At 40.9% G+C, this 12,992-nt stretch overlaps 1 protein-coding gene across 4 annotated transcripts in view; it reads left to right on the top strand.

Moving 5' to 3' along the window:
* Positions 1 to 12,992, top strand: part of EDRF1 (erythroid differentiation regulatory factor 1) — a 53,697-nt gene that overhangs the window by 38,098 nt on the left and 2,607 nt on the right. For 3 of the 4 annotated variants that reach the window (XM_023224328.2, XM_023224326.2, XM_023224327.3), the window contains 3 exons: positions 950 to 1,103; positions 4,339 to 4,454; positions 5,249 to 5,400. In XM_023224328.2, the coding sequence (XP_023080096.1) occupies positions 950 to 1,103; positions 4,339 to 4,454; positions 5,249 to 5,400 (422 nt within the window). Of the gene's footprint in view, positions 1 to 949; positions 1,104 to 4,338; positions 4,455 to 5,248; positions 5,401 to 12,992 lie in introns of those variants that run through there. The other variant, XM_023224329.3, reaches the window with a different exon arrangement.

The following is a 12,992-nucleotide window of genomic DNA, read 5'->3' as shown; positions in this document are numbered from 1 at the left end:
TGAGAATTATCTGAGGCCTAGGATAATGGCGCCTGCCTTCAGAGAGATTGCTTGGCTTCTGCTACGAGTCTTGGGCCTATAGTTTTTCAGTGATGTTTTTTGTTTGTTTTGTTGATCTTTCTCCCCTGCAAGGTGAGACTACTTACCTTACAGTCCCTTTGGCATGAGTTTACTTCTGGGTTGCCCTTATCCTGAAAAGTATCATCTTTTGAGATACAGCTTAAACTGGAGAAGGTTTTTTGTTTTTTTTTTTTTTTGGAGACAGGGTCTCATTCTGTTGCCCAGACTGGAGTGCAGTGGCACGATCCGAGCTCACTGCAACCTCCGCCTCCCAGGCCTCCCCACTCTTTTGCATATAGATATTTAGTTGTCCCAGCACCATTTGCTGGAAGACTATTCCTCTGCTGAATCGTCTGGGCACCCTTAAGCTTTCTTTTGCCCTCAGGATATTAGGTCATCTGGGGAAACCTGAATTTTGGTTGAGGACTTCCTAAGGCGAAGTGGAAAGAAAGCTTCTCCAGTTCATACTTGTAATCCCAGCACTTTGGGAGGCCGAGGCGGGCGGATCATTTGAGGTCAGGAATTCGAGACCAGCCTGGCCAACATGGCAAAACCCCATCTCTACGAAAAAATACAAAAATTAGCCAAGCAGTAGTGGTGGGTGCCTGCAATCCCAGCAACTCGGTAGGCTGAGGCAGGAGAGTTGCTTGAGTTCAGGAGGCGGAGGTTGCAGTGAGCCAAGATTGCACCACTGGACCTCCAGTGTGGGCAACAGAGCGAGACCCTGTCTCAAAAACAAAAAGAAAGGAAATGGATTAAGACCTCAGTATAAAAGCTAAAACTAATAAGATCTAGTAAGACCTACAGTGGGGGAAAAATAACTAAGAAGCACTTAGTGAAGCCTGAAGTAGTTACCGTGAAGGATTTGTTTGTTTTGGTTTGGTTCTAGGTTGGTGACGAACACCTCAGGAAACAACACCGGGTGCTGGCCGATCTTCATTACAGCAAGGCCGCAAAGCTATTTCAGCTGCTCAAAGATGCTCCCTGCGAACTGCTGAGAGTACAGCTAGAGAGAGTAGCATTTGCTGAATTTCAGATGACCAGTAAGTCTTACTTTTCATTTCTCAGATATGTATGCATTGGGTTAGTGCTGGATTGTCTTAGAGTAAGGCAGGCCTGTGAATCTAAATAATACTGTTTTCTTTTTAATTTGCCCCATAGTTAGTGACTTTGGGAAGGGAGGGGGAGAAATCTCTACACTTTTTGAAGTGCTTTTTAAAACTTAGAGAAATGTATTAGATTATGTTCAGTGACTAGAAATATTGAGATGTGTCCCATGACCCCTTATTTGGAAAAAAAATTGACAAATCAATTTAGACAGTTAAAGATTTCAATCGGCCAGGCACGGTGGCTCACGCCTGTAATCCAAGCAATTTGGGAGGCTGAGGCGGGCAGATCACCTGAGGTCAGGAGTTCGAGACCAACCTGGCCAACATTGTGAAACCCCGTCTCTACTAAAAATACAAAAATTGGCCGTGTGTGGTGGTGCAGACCTGTAATCCCAGCTACTGAGGAGGTTGAGGCGGGAGAATCACTTGAACCCAGGAGGTGGAGCTTGCAGTGAGCCAAGATCATGCCACCACACTCCAGCCTGGGCGACAGAGTGAGACTGTGTGTCAAAAAAAAAAAACAAGAAAAAAAAAACCCAAAGATTTAAATCGGCATGAAAAATTTGGGAATGGACAGGCAACAGTAAAGGAGTGGTGGGCCATATTGAACCCATTAAACATAGAACTGACCCTTGGATTGTGGTTCCAGAACAGATGCTACTATAGAGCCTGACCGAGGTAAAGATAAGTCGGGAGATAGAGAAGGGTGAAAGTGAGAATGCTTTCTTATGTTATTTTCCATGGCATGGAGTAAGCAGATACTTCAACCACTTAATGATTTTTCCTAAGTTCTCCCCCTCTCTCTCTTGCTCACCTGTTCTCCTCTCTCACAGAGGAGTCTTTTGAGAAATATCTCCTGTGTGGTCAAGAAGCAAGAAACAATTATTTGAAGTGCAGCAGTTCATTTAGTTTTTCAGTCTTCTGTAAAATCAGATTAATACTTTAAATGTGTATGACTTAGTTTACACAGGTATACAATAGCCCTGGAAGGATGCATAAGAAACTGGTAACGTTGTTCCCTTTGGGGAGGAAACCTGCAAGGCCAGGAGGAGGGTTTCACTGCATACCCATTTGGACCTTGTAAATTTGGGGAATGTATTACCTATCTAAAACAGTTTCTAAAAATGGTTTTTACTCAAATTAATTTTTTGTTGGCATATAATGCATGGCTAGATGTGTGGGACAGTCACCAGAATTAACAGTAGCTCTTGATGTGGGGAAGGTCTGGGGAGAGTGATCTTCAGTTTTCACTTGCACCTTTGAATATTCTGCCTTGTTTGAATCCCTTAGAATGATCAAGATCTTTTTTGTTGTTGGGGTTTTTTGTTTTTTGTTTTTGAGATAGAGTCTTACTCTGTCACCCAGGCTTTAATGTAGTGGCATGGTCATGGCTCACTGCAACCTTGACCATCTGGGCTCTAGTGATCCTGAGCCTCCTGAGTAGCTGAGACCACAGGCGCTAATTTTTGAAAAATCTTTTGTAGAGACAGGGTCTTGCTATGTTGTAAGCCCAGGCTGGTCTCAAACTCCTGAGCTCAAGCGATACTCCTGCCTCAGCCTCCCAAAGTGCTGGAAGATACTGGAACAATTTGCTAAGATGATAAGCATGTTTAATTCCCTCCTTTAAATGTTTTACTACTATGAGTACTTTAGAAAATAATGTAAATATTTTAGAGGGTTTTGTTGGCCAGGTTTGTGGGTTTTGTAAGCCAAGTTAATAAATGCTCTAGGTTGTGACACCTTTTATTCTATCTTATTTTACCCAGTGGTTTTTTTTTTCCCCTAGTACATAGGATTCAGATCTCCCTTCCTAATGTCTATATTGTCTGGTCCTTGCTCCAACGACACTTTCATACATAATCAATAGCTTGTCTTCCAGATGCCAAATCTATGCTGAAATCACATCTACCCATTGATTTTAAAGATAATAAGTTGTTTAGAAAGTGTGGGATTATGCTTTAAAGGAAGAAGGCAACAGTTACTCTCTCCCCACCTGCAGAGTTGGGGAGTCCCCAAGACCACTTTCACTTCTCACACTAACTGAAGGTTTGTCAGTGGTCTCCAAGACCACCCTCGGGTTTGAGAATTTGCTGAAGGACTCACAGAACTCACTGAAAGCTGCTCTGCTTACAGCTACAATTTCTCACATTGAAAGGATGTACATTAAAATGAGCTAAGGGAAGAGGCTCGGAAGGCAGAGTTGTAGAGAGTTCTAAGCGCCGAGCTCCCAGTTCCTCTGCCGCTGGAGTTACAGATAGTGCTGACTCACCCCGGCAGTGACGCATGACAGTACTCACCAAGTGTATAAATCAATGCATGTACAACTGGGGAAGCTCATCCAAGCCTTGGTGTCCAGAGTTTTCGTTGGAACTTGGTCACATAGACATGGTTGACTGCCACGTGGCTGATCTTTGTCTCCAGTGCCTCCAGAGGTTGGCGCTGTTACCCTGGGGCCCAAAGCCCCCACAGTAAATCCCATTGTTACACTATCCATTGTGACCCAAGCCCCCCCCCCCCCCCCGCCGTAAACAGAGGCATTCTTACCGGGCAGGACATTTCAAGGACTTAGTGATTACCTTCTGGGAGCCAAGGACAAAGACCAAACCTCTCTTTGTACAAGATGAATCCTCTACTGCACACCACCGCACACATGATTGAGTTCTAGGAGAACAGGAGCAAAGGTGTGTTGTGGTATCTGATAACTAGAAAAATTGTATTCAGAAGGCTCTAGAATAAAACAAAACCTTGTTCATCTGGTTTGACTTCCTGCCTTTGAACAGAAATGTAAGAAACTATTTTACAGGTATGACAGCTGATAGTAAGTGTTTATGTGACTTGACCACACAGCTGGTAAATTGTGAGGTGGGCCTCGAGCCCTAGACTCTTTTCCACTGGTCCCTTCTCCTAAGGCTCCTGTTCTGAGAAAGTGGTCTATCTTGACAAAACCAAATGGTGAGGCAGGGAAGCAATGATTATTTATTGCTTTGTTCAGACTTAGTATTTTTCTCAAGGGAATATTATTAAACAGAAGTTGGATTTAGAAGAATTAAGATTTTCATTAGCTTCCTTTATAGCATTTTGAAAGTCTGAATTTTCATTAAAACATTAACATTAGATGGGTTTCTAGATTTATGTTAAAGAAATGAACATTTTGTATTTAACACTTTAGGTCAGAATAGCAATGTTGGAAAGTTGAAAACACTGTCTGGGGCTCTTGATATAATGGTGAGAACCGAGCACGCATTCCAGCTTATCCAGAAGGAGCTTGTAGAAGAATTTGGCCAGGTAAATGGAGAAAAGGACTGTCTTTGGTTTTTATGTGTCTTAAGCTACATGGTGAGTGTACATAGTGGGCATATTATGTGTGTGAGTATGTGTATGTTTTATGTGTGTATATATACACACATGTACATATATATGCTGTGTGCTGAAACATTTTAACAGTGATTTGTTATATTTGCCTAGTAGAAGTATTCTCCTTTCTTTAATTTGCAAGTATTTTAAAATATTTTTAAGAGTATATCTCAACAAGACCATAGTTAGCAAATTATAAAGTCTTAAGTTTTTTTGTTGCTGTTGGTGGGAATTTGTTTTGTTTTACGTTTTAAAAGAAAAGGCCTGTGCCCTCCTTCGTAATTTCCATTAAAATGCCTGGGAGCAGTTGAATGGTGAATGGGCCTAAGCAGGCTCCTCAGGAAGGAATTTCTGGTGTTCTGGGCATTCCAGCATTCGTGTTACCTTCTGCTGTTGTAAGAGCTTCCTGAAGCCCCCATGGTGCACCCACCTATTGCTCTTCTAGCCCTGCTTGGTCAAATCCTGTGTGGTAGGTACCATACATTTCCGTGTTGTGTCTAATGTTGGAAAGTCAGGATTAGTTTCTTCTACAAAAGTGCCTGTGTGGGCTGAGACATTTTAATTATGTGTTTTAGTCTATCAGAATGATCGTAGGTGTGCTTTCTGTTTGTTTGTTTAGGGTTAAACATTTATTGGATTAATGAAACTGCAGTTCCATCACTTGATACGGTATGAAACTACAGCTGTTGGGTAGCTCCAGGAAAATAACTTGTTGTTGTTTTTAGCCTAAGAGTGGTGACGCTGCTCCAGCTGCTGATGCTTCTCCTAGTCTCAATCGAGAAGAAGTGATGAAACTCCTCAGTATATTTGAGTCTCGGTTGTCATTTCTTCTCCTTCAGTCCATTAAACTGCTATCTTCAACTAAAAAGAAAACAAGGTAAATTAAGTGGTTATTTGTAGGAATTTCTTTCCCAGCACCCTACCTATAAAAATATTCTCTACTAACATTATAAAGGAAAGTTAGTGGCCAGGCTCATTGGCTCACAGCTGTAATCCCAGCACTTTGGGAGGCCAAGGCAGGCAGATCACTTGAGTTGAGGAGTTCGAGACCAGCCTGGCCAACGTGGTGAAACTCCTATCTCTACCAAAAATACAAAAACTAACTGGTGTGGTGGCGTGCGCCTGTTAATCATAGCCACTGGGGAGGCTGAGGCACGAGAATCGCTTGAACCCAGGAGGCGGAGGTTGCAGTGAGCTGAAATCACACCACTGCACTCCAGCCTAGGCAACAGAGTGAGACTCTGTCTCAAAAAAAAAAAAGAAAGAAAGAAAGAACAGATAGTATTCTGTCTTGTCTTCTACGTGGATAGATCAGAATTTTAAGTGGTGTTCCTTCTTGACATGTTAAACTAGGTAAGAACCCTCTCCATGAAGCCTTCTATGTATTGAAATTACAAAAAAGAAAGAAATCTTGCTGCCTAAGGGCAAATACTCTGTTGTTAATGTTTTCCCTGAGGGAGATGAATAACCCTGGAATGAAGATCTGTGTTTCTAGTGACACTTCTGAATGTTGTGATTAATGGAGAGCCTGGACTGGAGTTTTGATGCTCAGGGCCAAGTGCAGAGTAGAGGACAGAATACGGAAGCAGGAGCACACACCTCCGCAGAAATGTTCTTGTGGCCTCGGGTCATCTTGTTACGCTTACATTCTTTTGCCAAAGTTGTTATTTTGGCATTATTGATTTAATTTGAAATTTCAGTAGTAAGTACTAGATCAGGAAAGTAATATAAATGATATGCCTTCCTTGTTTTTAAATATAAGTGCAATCTGGCCATACAGCAAAATTTGGAAAATAGAGAAAAGGAAATGAAAACGATTTATCCTAATACATCCATTGTTACCAGTTATCTTATGTATATTTTACCAATTTATAATCTTAGGATACAGGTCATTTTTGTCTGTTTTTTGTTTTGTTGTTATATACAGTAAAATGGACTCTTTGTGGTGTATACTTCTTAAAATCTTGACACATGCATACAGATGCGTGCCTGCCACCACAGTTATGACAGAAAACAGTTCCATCACTCCAAGAATTCCCTCCTGCTGTCCTTTGCAGTCAACCCTGCCCCTGCCCCCAATTCCTCAGGATCTCAGGCAGAAAGTTTTCAGTCTTTTACCATGAAGCCTCGTATCAGCTGTGGGGCTTTGTAGAGACCTTTATCAAGTTGAGGATGTTCTCTTCTATTCTGAATTTGCTAAGAGTGTTTTTATCATGAATGGATATTGAATTTGTGTCCAGTGCTTTTACTGCATCTGTTGAGATGACCACATGGTTTCCCTTGTTTAGCCTGTTAATATAATGGATTACATTGATTCTTCAAATGTTAAACCAACTTTGCATTCCTGGGATAAATCCCAGTTTGTTGTGATGTAGTATTCCTTTTATGTATTACTGGATTCAGTTTGCTGACATTTTGTTGATAATTTTTGTGTTTGTGCATAGGGGATAGTGGTCTACAGCTCACTTTTCTTAGAATGGGTTTGTCTGGTTTGAGTATTAGAACAGTGCTGGCCTCATAACGTCTGTGGGTCATGTTCCCTCTTCTATTTTCTGAAAGAGATTGTACAGAATTAGTACTATGTCTTCATTAAACGTGTAGTAGAATTTACCAGTAAAACCATCTTAACCTGGAGTTTACTTTGTTGGAAGTTTTTAAGTAGTGAGTTCAATTTATTTTCTTGGATACAGTATTACTCAGGCTGTCTTTTTCTTGAATAAACGAGGGTCCATCGTCTAAATTGTCAAATGTATATAGGTTCACAGTTTCCCTTATTATCCTTTTAATGTCTAAGGGGGTTTGTGATGAGAGCCCTTTTAATCCTGATATTGGTAATCCTTCTTCTTTCTGTTTTTCTTGGTCATTCTAGCTAGAAGTTTATCAATTTTTTTTTTTTTCAGTCTTTTCAAAGAACCAACTTTTGGCTTGGTTGACTGTTTCTTCCCCTCATTGTTTCTCTCTCTTAAATGTCATCAATTTGTGCCCTTCTACTTGTTTTGGACTTAATTTGCTCTTTTTCTAGTTTCTTAAGGTGGAAGCCTAGATTACTAATTTGAGACATTTGTCCTTTTTAATATAAGATTTGCTGCCAAAAATTTTCTTCTAAACCACTGCTTTTGCTACATCTCATATATTTTTGTATATTTTCTCTTTCATTTGTTTCAAAATAATATTTGATATCCTGAGACTTCTCCTTTGACCCATTTGTTATTTGAAGTGTGCTGTTTGGTTTCTAAATATTGGGACTTGTTAGCTATCTTTCAATATTGCTTGCTAGTTGAATTCTGTTGTGTGCTGAGACATAACTGTGTATGTTCTCTTCTTTCACATTTGCGTAGATTTGTTTTATGGCCTAGAATATGATTTGTCTTGGCACATGTTCCATGTGTACTTGAAAAATCTGCGTGTCCTGCTGTTTGGGGTAGAGAGCGTTGTGTAAATGTCAGTTAGGCTAAGCGTGTTCATAGTATTGTTCAGGTCTTCTATATTCTCACTGACTTTCTGTCTTCTGCGATCAATCTACCAAGCGAGGAGTGTTGAAGTCTCCAACTACACTTGTGGATTTATCTGTTTCTCCTCTCAGCACTGTCAGTTTTGTTTCAAGTGTTTTTGAAGCTGTGTTAGGTACACACACGTAGGTTTGTGATATCTGGGAGAACTGACCTCCTTATTACTACAGATGTCCCTCTTTGATAACATAGCCACTCAGCTATCTTTTGGTTAATGTCTTTTTCCATGTATGTCTTTTATATTAAAATTGGGTTTCCTGTAGGTGGCAATAGTTGGGTCTTGCTTTTTATGTTTTATTTACTTATTTTTATGTTTAGTTTTTTTGAGACAGTGTCTCACTCTGTCACTCAGGCTGGAGTACAGTGGCATGATCATAGCTCACTGCAGCCTCAACCTCCTGGGCTCAAGCAGTCCCCCACCTCAGCCTCTCAGAGAAGCTGGGACCACGGGTGTGCACCATCACACCCAGCTAATTTTTTCATTTTTTGTAGAGATGGAGTCTTGCCATGTTGCCCAGGCTGGTCTCAAACTCCTGGGTCAAGCAGTCCACCTTCCTCAGACTCCCAAAGTGCTGAGATTACAAGCATGAGCCACTGCACCTGGCCCAAGGGTCTTGCTTTTTAAGTCCAGTCTTACAACTGGGTCTCTAGACCATTCACATTTAATATGATTCTTTCTCTGCCTTCTGTTAATTGAATAGTTTCTGTGATTCCATTTTATTTCACTATTGATTTATGATCTGCCACTTTTTCATTATTTTGGCCGTTGACCTAGGATTTTGCAGTATACATTGTTAATCTTTCATGAGAGGCCACCTTCAAGTAATATGATACTGGTCTACATGTACTGTAAAGACCTTGTAACAGTAGACTCCCAATTCTTTCCTCCTGTCTTTTGTACTGTTATTATACGTTTCACTTTTATGTATGTTATAAAACACATAATACACTGCTACTAGTTTTTACCTTATACAGTTATCTTTAAGAGCAATTAAAGATAAAGAGAACAGGAGATTTTATTTACCTTCATTTATTCCATTTCAGTACTCTTAACCTTTTTGTATAGGTTTCTGTCTAGCATCATATTCCTTCTGCCTGAAAAACTTCTTTTAGCATTTAGCATTGCTAGTTCTGCTAGCAATGAATTCTGTCTTTTCAATTGAGAGAATTTTTATTCCTTTTTCAGTCTTGGAAGATCTTTGAGCAGAGTATAGAATTCTGGGTTAACAGCCCTTTTCATTCAGTACTTTAAAGATGTGACTCCATTGTCTCTGGCCTGCCTGTTTTCTGACCGGAAGCCAGCTGTGTTTCCTACTTTCGTTCATCTGTTAGAGATGCATCTTCCTTGCCTGTAGGCGTCCCACCCCCCAGCAGTTTGACTATGATAGGCTTGGGTGTGTCATGATGGCTTTTACCCCTGGCTTCAGCATTCTTCTTTCTTCTGTTCCATTCTTTCGCCTCCTTGGTAGCCCATTATACCTGTGTTAGACTGTTTGATGTTGTTCCACAGCTCTTGGATATTCTGTTCTGGTTTTTTTGACACCCTTTTTTTCCTTTTTGTGATTTTGTTTGGATCGTTTCTATTGAACTGTCTTCAAGTTCACTGATTCCTTACTTGGTTTTGTGTCATCTACAGTTGAACTTTTTGAAGGCGTTCTTTGTCTCTGTTACAGTGTTCCTCATTTCTAGCAGTTCCCTGGGGTTCATTCTTACAGTTCCAGCTCTCTGCTCAAATCACCAATCTGACCTTGCATGGCATCCACCTTGTCCATTAGTGTCTTCAACATACTAATTATAGTCCTTTTAAATTACCTATGAGATAGTTCAAACGTCTGTGTCATAATTAGCTGGTTCTGTTGATTCTTTGTGTCTCGGAAGTATGTTGTTTTTTCCTTGCCTTCCATGTATCTCTTGTTTGTTGAAAACTGGATATCTTATGTATGATAGTAGAGACCAAGGGAAATAATTTTTTTTGCCTGGAATTTTTTGTACTTACCCCTGCTAGGGCTTTAGTGTGGGAAGTGGAATTCATTATTCTAGCCTGGAGTTGAGCTGTGGTTGAGATTTTTTTATTGTGATGGTTACCTTCCATGTGCCATGGGCTTCAGGTTTTCCTAGCAGTCTCGTGTGTAGGGTGGAGCAGGTCTGCAGAAGGTGACTCTTGATGTCTTCTCTACCTTCAGCTCTAGGTCTTTCTTTTGTTTTGCACCTTAGAGAGGATCTGTCTTTACACTGTCACAGCTCTTCCAGCCATATTCCACTGTCACTGGTCCTTTGGTGCCTTTTCGCCTGTTTGGGAGGGAGCAGGGAGTTAGCAAGGACACCATAGTTGTTTAAGCCTCAGCCTAGGCAGACATTCGTGTCCCTGAGTCTCAGGAGTGTGGCCTTCCCACTGCGCCTGCACCCCCGCCCAACGCCCCAGAGTGTTTTTTCTATTCCCTTCCCCTCTATTCATTGACTTTAACCCATGCCCTAAGGTTGACAGTGGTCATTGTCTTCCCCCACCCACACTGAGGCTTTTGTTTCATAGAGGAGAAGGGTCCAGGTGGGGTTGCCGGTCCCTCCTACAGCAGCTGCTGTTACCCTGCCATCGGTCTCCACCAGGAGGGTCACTCTGTCAGGATTCTCACTGGTCTTTTATGTGAGAACTTGGGGAGGTCCTTGGAGAAAAGCCAGTAAGAAGATGTGAACCCCCTGACTCCACAGAGGCCCTACACTTTCTCACCAGCCTCACTGGGCCCCCACCAACTCATTCACTATTTTAGCTAAATGCTTACTGGCATCTGGCTGCATCTGCCCCGGGTAAGGAAGGACTGTCCTTTCTCTCCCTGCATCAGCCTGTCTCTCCTTAGATTGCAGGCTGGTTGGCTGTCCCACCTCTCTCATGGATTTAAGAAGAGCCATGACCTTGTAGTTTGCTCTGCTTGAGCCAGAGACTTTTTCCAGCTCTGCACCATGAATAGAAACTTCTTTCAGTAATTGCCTTTGGACTAAGTGCCATGGCTCACACCTGTGATCCCAGCTATTTGGGAGACTGAGGCAGGAGAATTACATGAACCCAGGAGTTCAAGGCCACAGCAAGTTATGACAGCACCACTGCACTCCAGCCTGGGAGACAGAGCAAAACCCATCTCTTTAAAAAAAATGCTTTTGAATAATTCTCTGTAGTCTAAGGAGAGCTTTTACTTGGTTGTTAATCCTCAGTGTCTGTACCATATCCTGGTTGTGGTACACAGCAGCAGGTGTTGATACGCTCACTGTAATTTAGCAGAGACATCCATCTTTCTGAAGAGCCGTAAGGCAGAGCCGAGAGTGACAAGGCTTGAAAAGAATTCCTGCCTTTTTCTAACAGCAGTGTGTAAATTTTTAAAATTTGTATTGGTTTCCACAAGGTGGCAATATAAATATATGATATGTGAGAAGAAGTGATTCATTGATTTTTTGCAGGTCAAACATTTGAGTAATTTAATAGATAATAGTTTCAGTTTTGTCTTTTGTAACTGTGACAGTCATATGTGTGACCTAAGTACTTTTTATTTTAATGGAAGGTTTTCTAAGCTTCTGTTTATTTAGGTTATTAATATTCTGCTGAAAACTATTTTAGTGTAAAGTTTTCATGCATGATGCATTCAGTCTTATTTAGCTAATTTATATTGATTTTAAGGTTTATTAAACTGTTAAATGTGATACTGTGTTAATAAAATAAGCACTTTGACAAGTTTCAAAACAAAAATATTAATTACTAAATCTATAATTTTATTGTTAAGAGGAAAATAGCCTCTTATAATTTTATTGTTAAGAGGAAAATAGCCTCTGCCACAGGCCTAGTTGTTTCACAGTGAATACATGAACATTCTCTTTTGCAATATAGAGGGAAATCAGAATGAGACCTAAAAGAGAAAGTGCAGTCAGCCCTCTGTATCCAAGGATTCTGCATCCACAGATTCAGCCAACCACAGATTGAAAATATTAAATAAATAAAAAATAATACAAATTTAAAAGCAATATAACAACTATATATATGGCATTTACATTGTATTAGGTATTATAACTAATCTAGAGATGATTTAAAGTATATAGGAAGATGTACACAGCCAAAATGCAAATACTGCACCATCTTGTATCAGGTACTCCGGCCTCCTCAGATTTTAGTTTCCTGGAGGATCCTGGAACCAGTCCTCCACAGACAATGAGAGGCCATGTTAAATAAATTTTTGTTTTATTTTTTGACTACTGCTTTTTCCACTTCATGCCCTCTGGCAAAAAAATAAACAAGGCTTAATAACTAAAATCTTAAGCTTATTAGATTCCTATAGAATTAGAGTGAAAGATGCATTTTACTTGTTTAAAAAAATTTTGGGCCGGGCGCGGTGGCTCAAGCCTGTAATCCCAGCACTTTGGGAGGCCGAGACGGGCGGATCACGAGGTCAGGACATCGAGACCATCCTGGCTGACACGGTGAAACCCCGTCTCTACTAAAAAATACAAAAAACTAGCCGGGCGAGGTGGCGGGTGCCTGTAGTCCCAGCTACTTGGGAGGCTGAGGCAGGAGAATGGTGGGAACCCGGGAGGCGGAGCTTGCAGTGAGCTGAGATCCGGCCACTGCGCTCCAGCCTGGGCGACAGAGCAAGATGGCGTCTCAAAAAAAAAAAAAAAATTTGTTTTCATTTTCAGATTATGCAGGCATTTCATCATCATATGACAACTGCATTGGCATTGATCTGTTAGAAATTACAGCAGTAGCAGTTTGTTAAGCCAAAGGTTTTTTCTTTTTTCTTTTTGAATTTAGAATTTACTCTTCTACTGTATTTTAATATTCATTGCTTTCACAGATCCAGGCCTCTTGACATTTTGGTGGCTTTGGGGTTTAATATAGTGAAATACCATGAAAAGTAGAAGTAATCTCTGAAGATTCAGGGAGCTCTCTGCTGCAGTGCTAAGAACAGATCCTTTAGATTCG

Source organism: Piliocolobus tephrosceles, chromosome 9 (assembly GCF_002776525.5).
Source record: "Piliocolobus tephrosceles isolate RC106 chromosome 9, ASM277652v3, whole genome shotgun sequence".
NCBI lineage: Eukaryota > Metazoa > Chordata > Mammalia > Primates > Cercopithecidae > Piliocolobus > Piliocolobus tephrosceles.
Note: the sequence above shows the minus strand (reverse complement) of the source record. Positions and strands in the feature narration are given on the sequence as shown.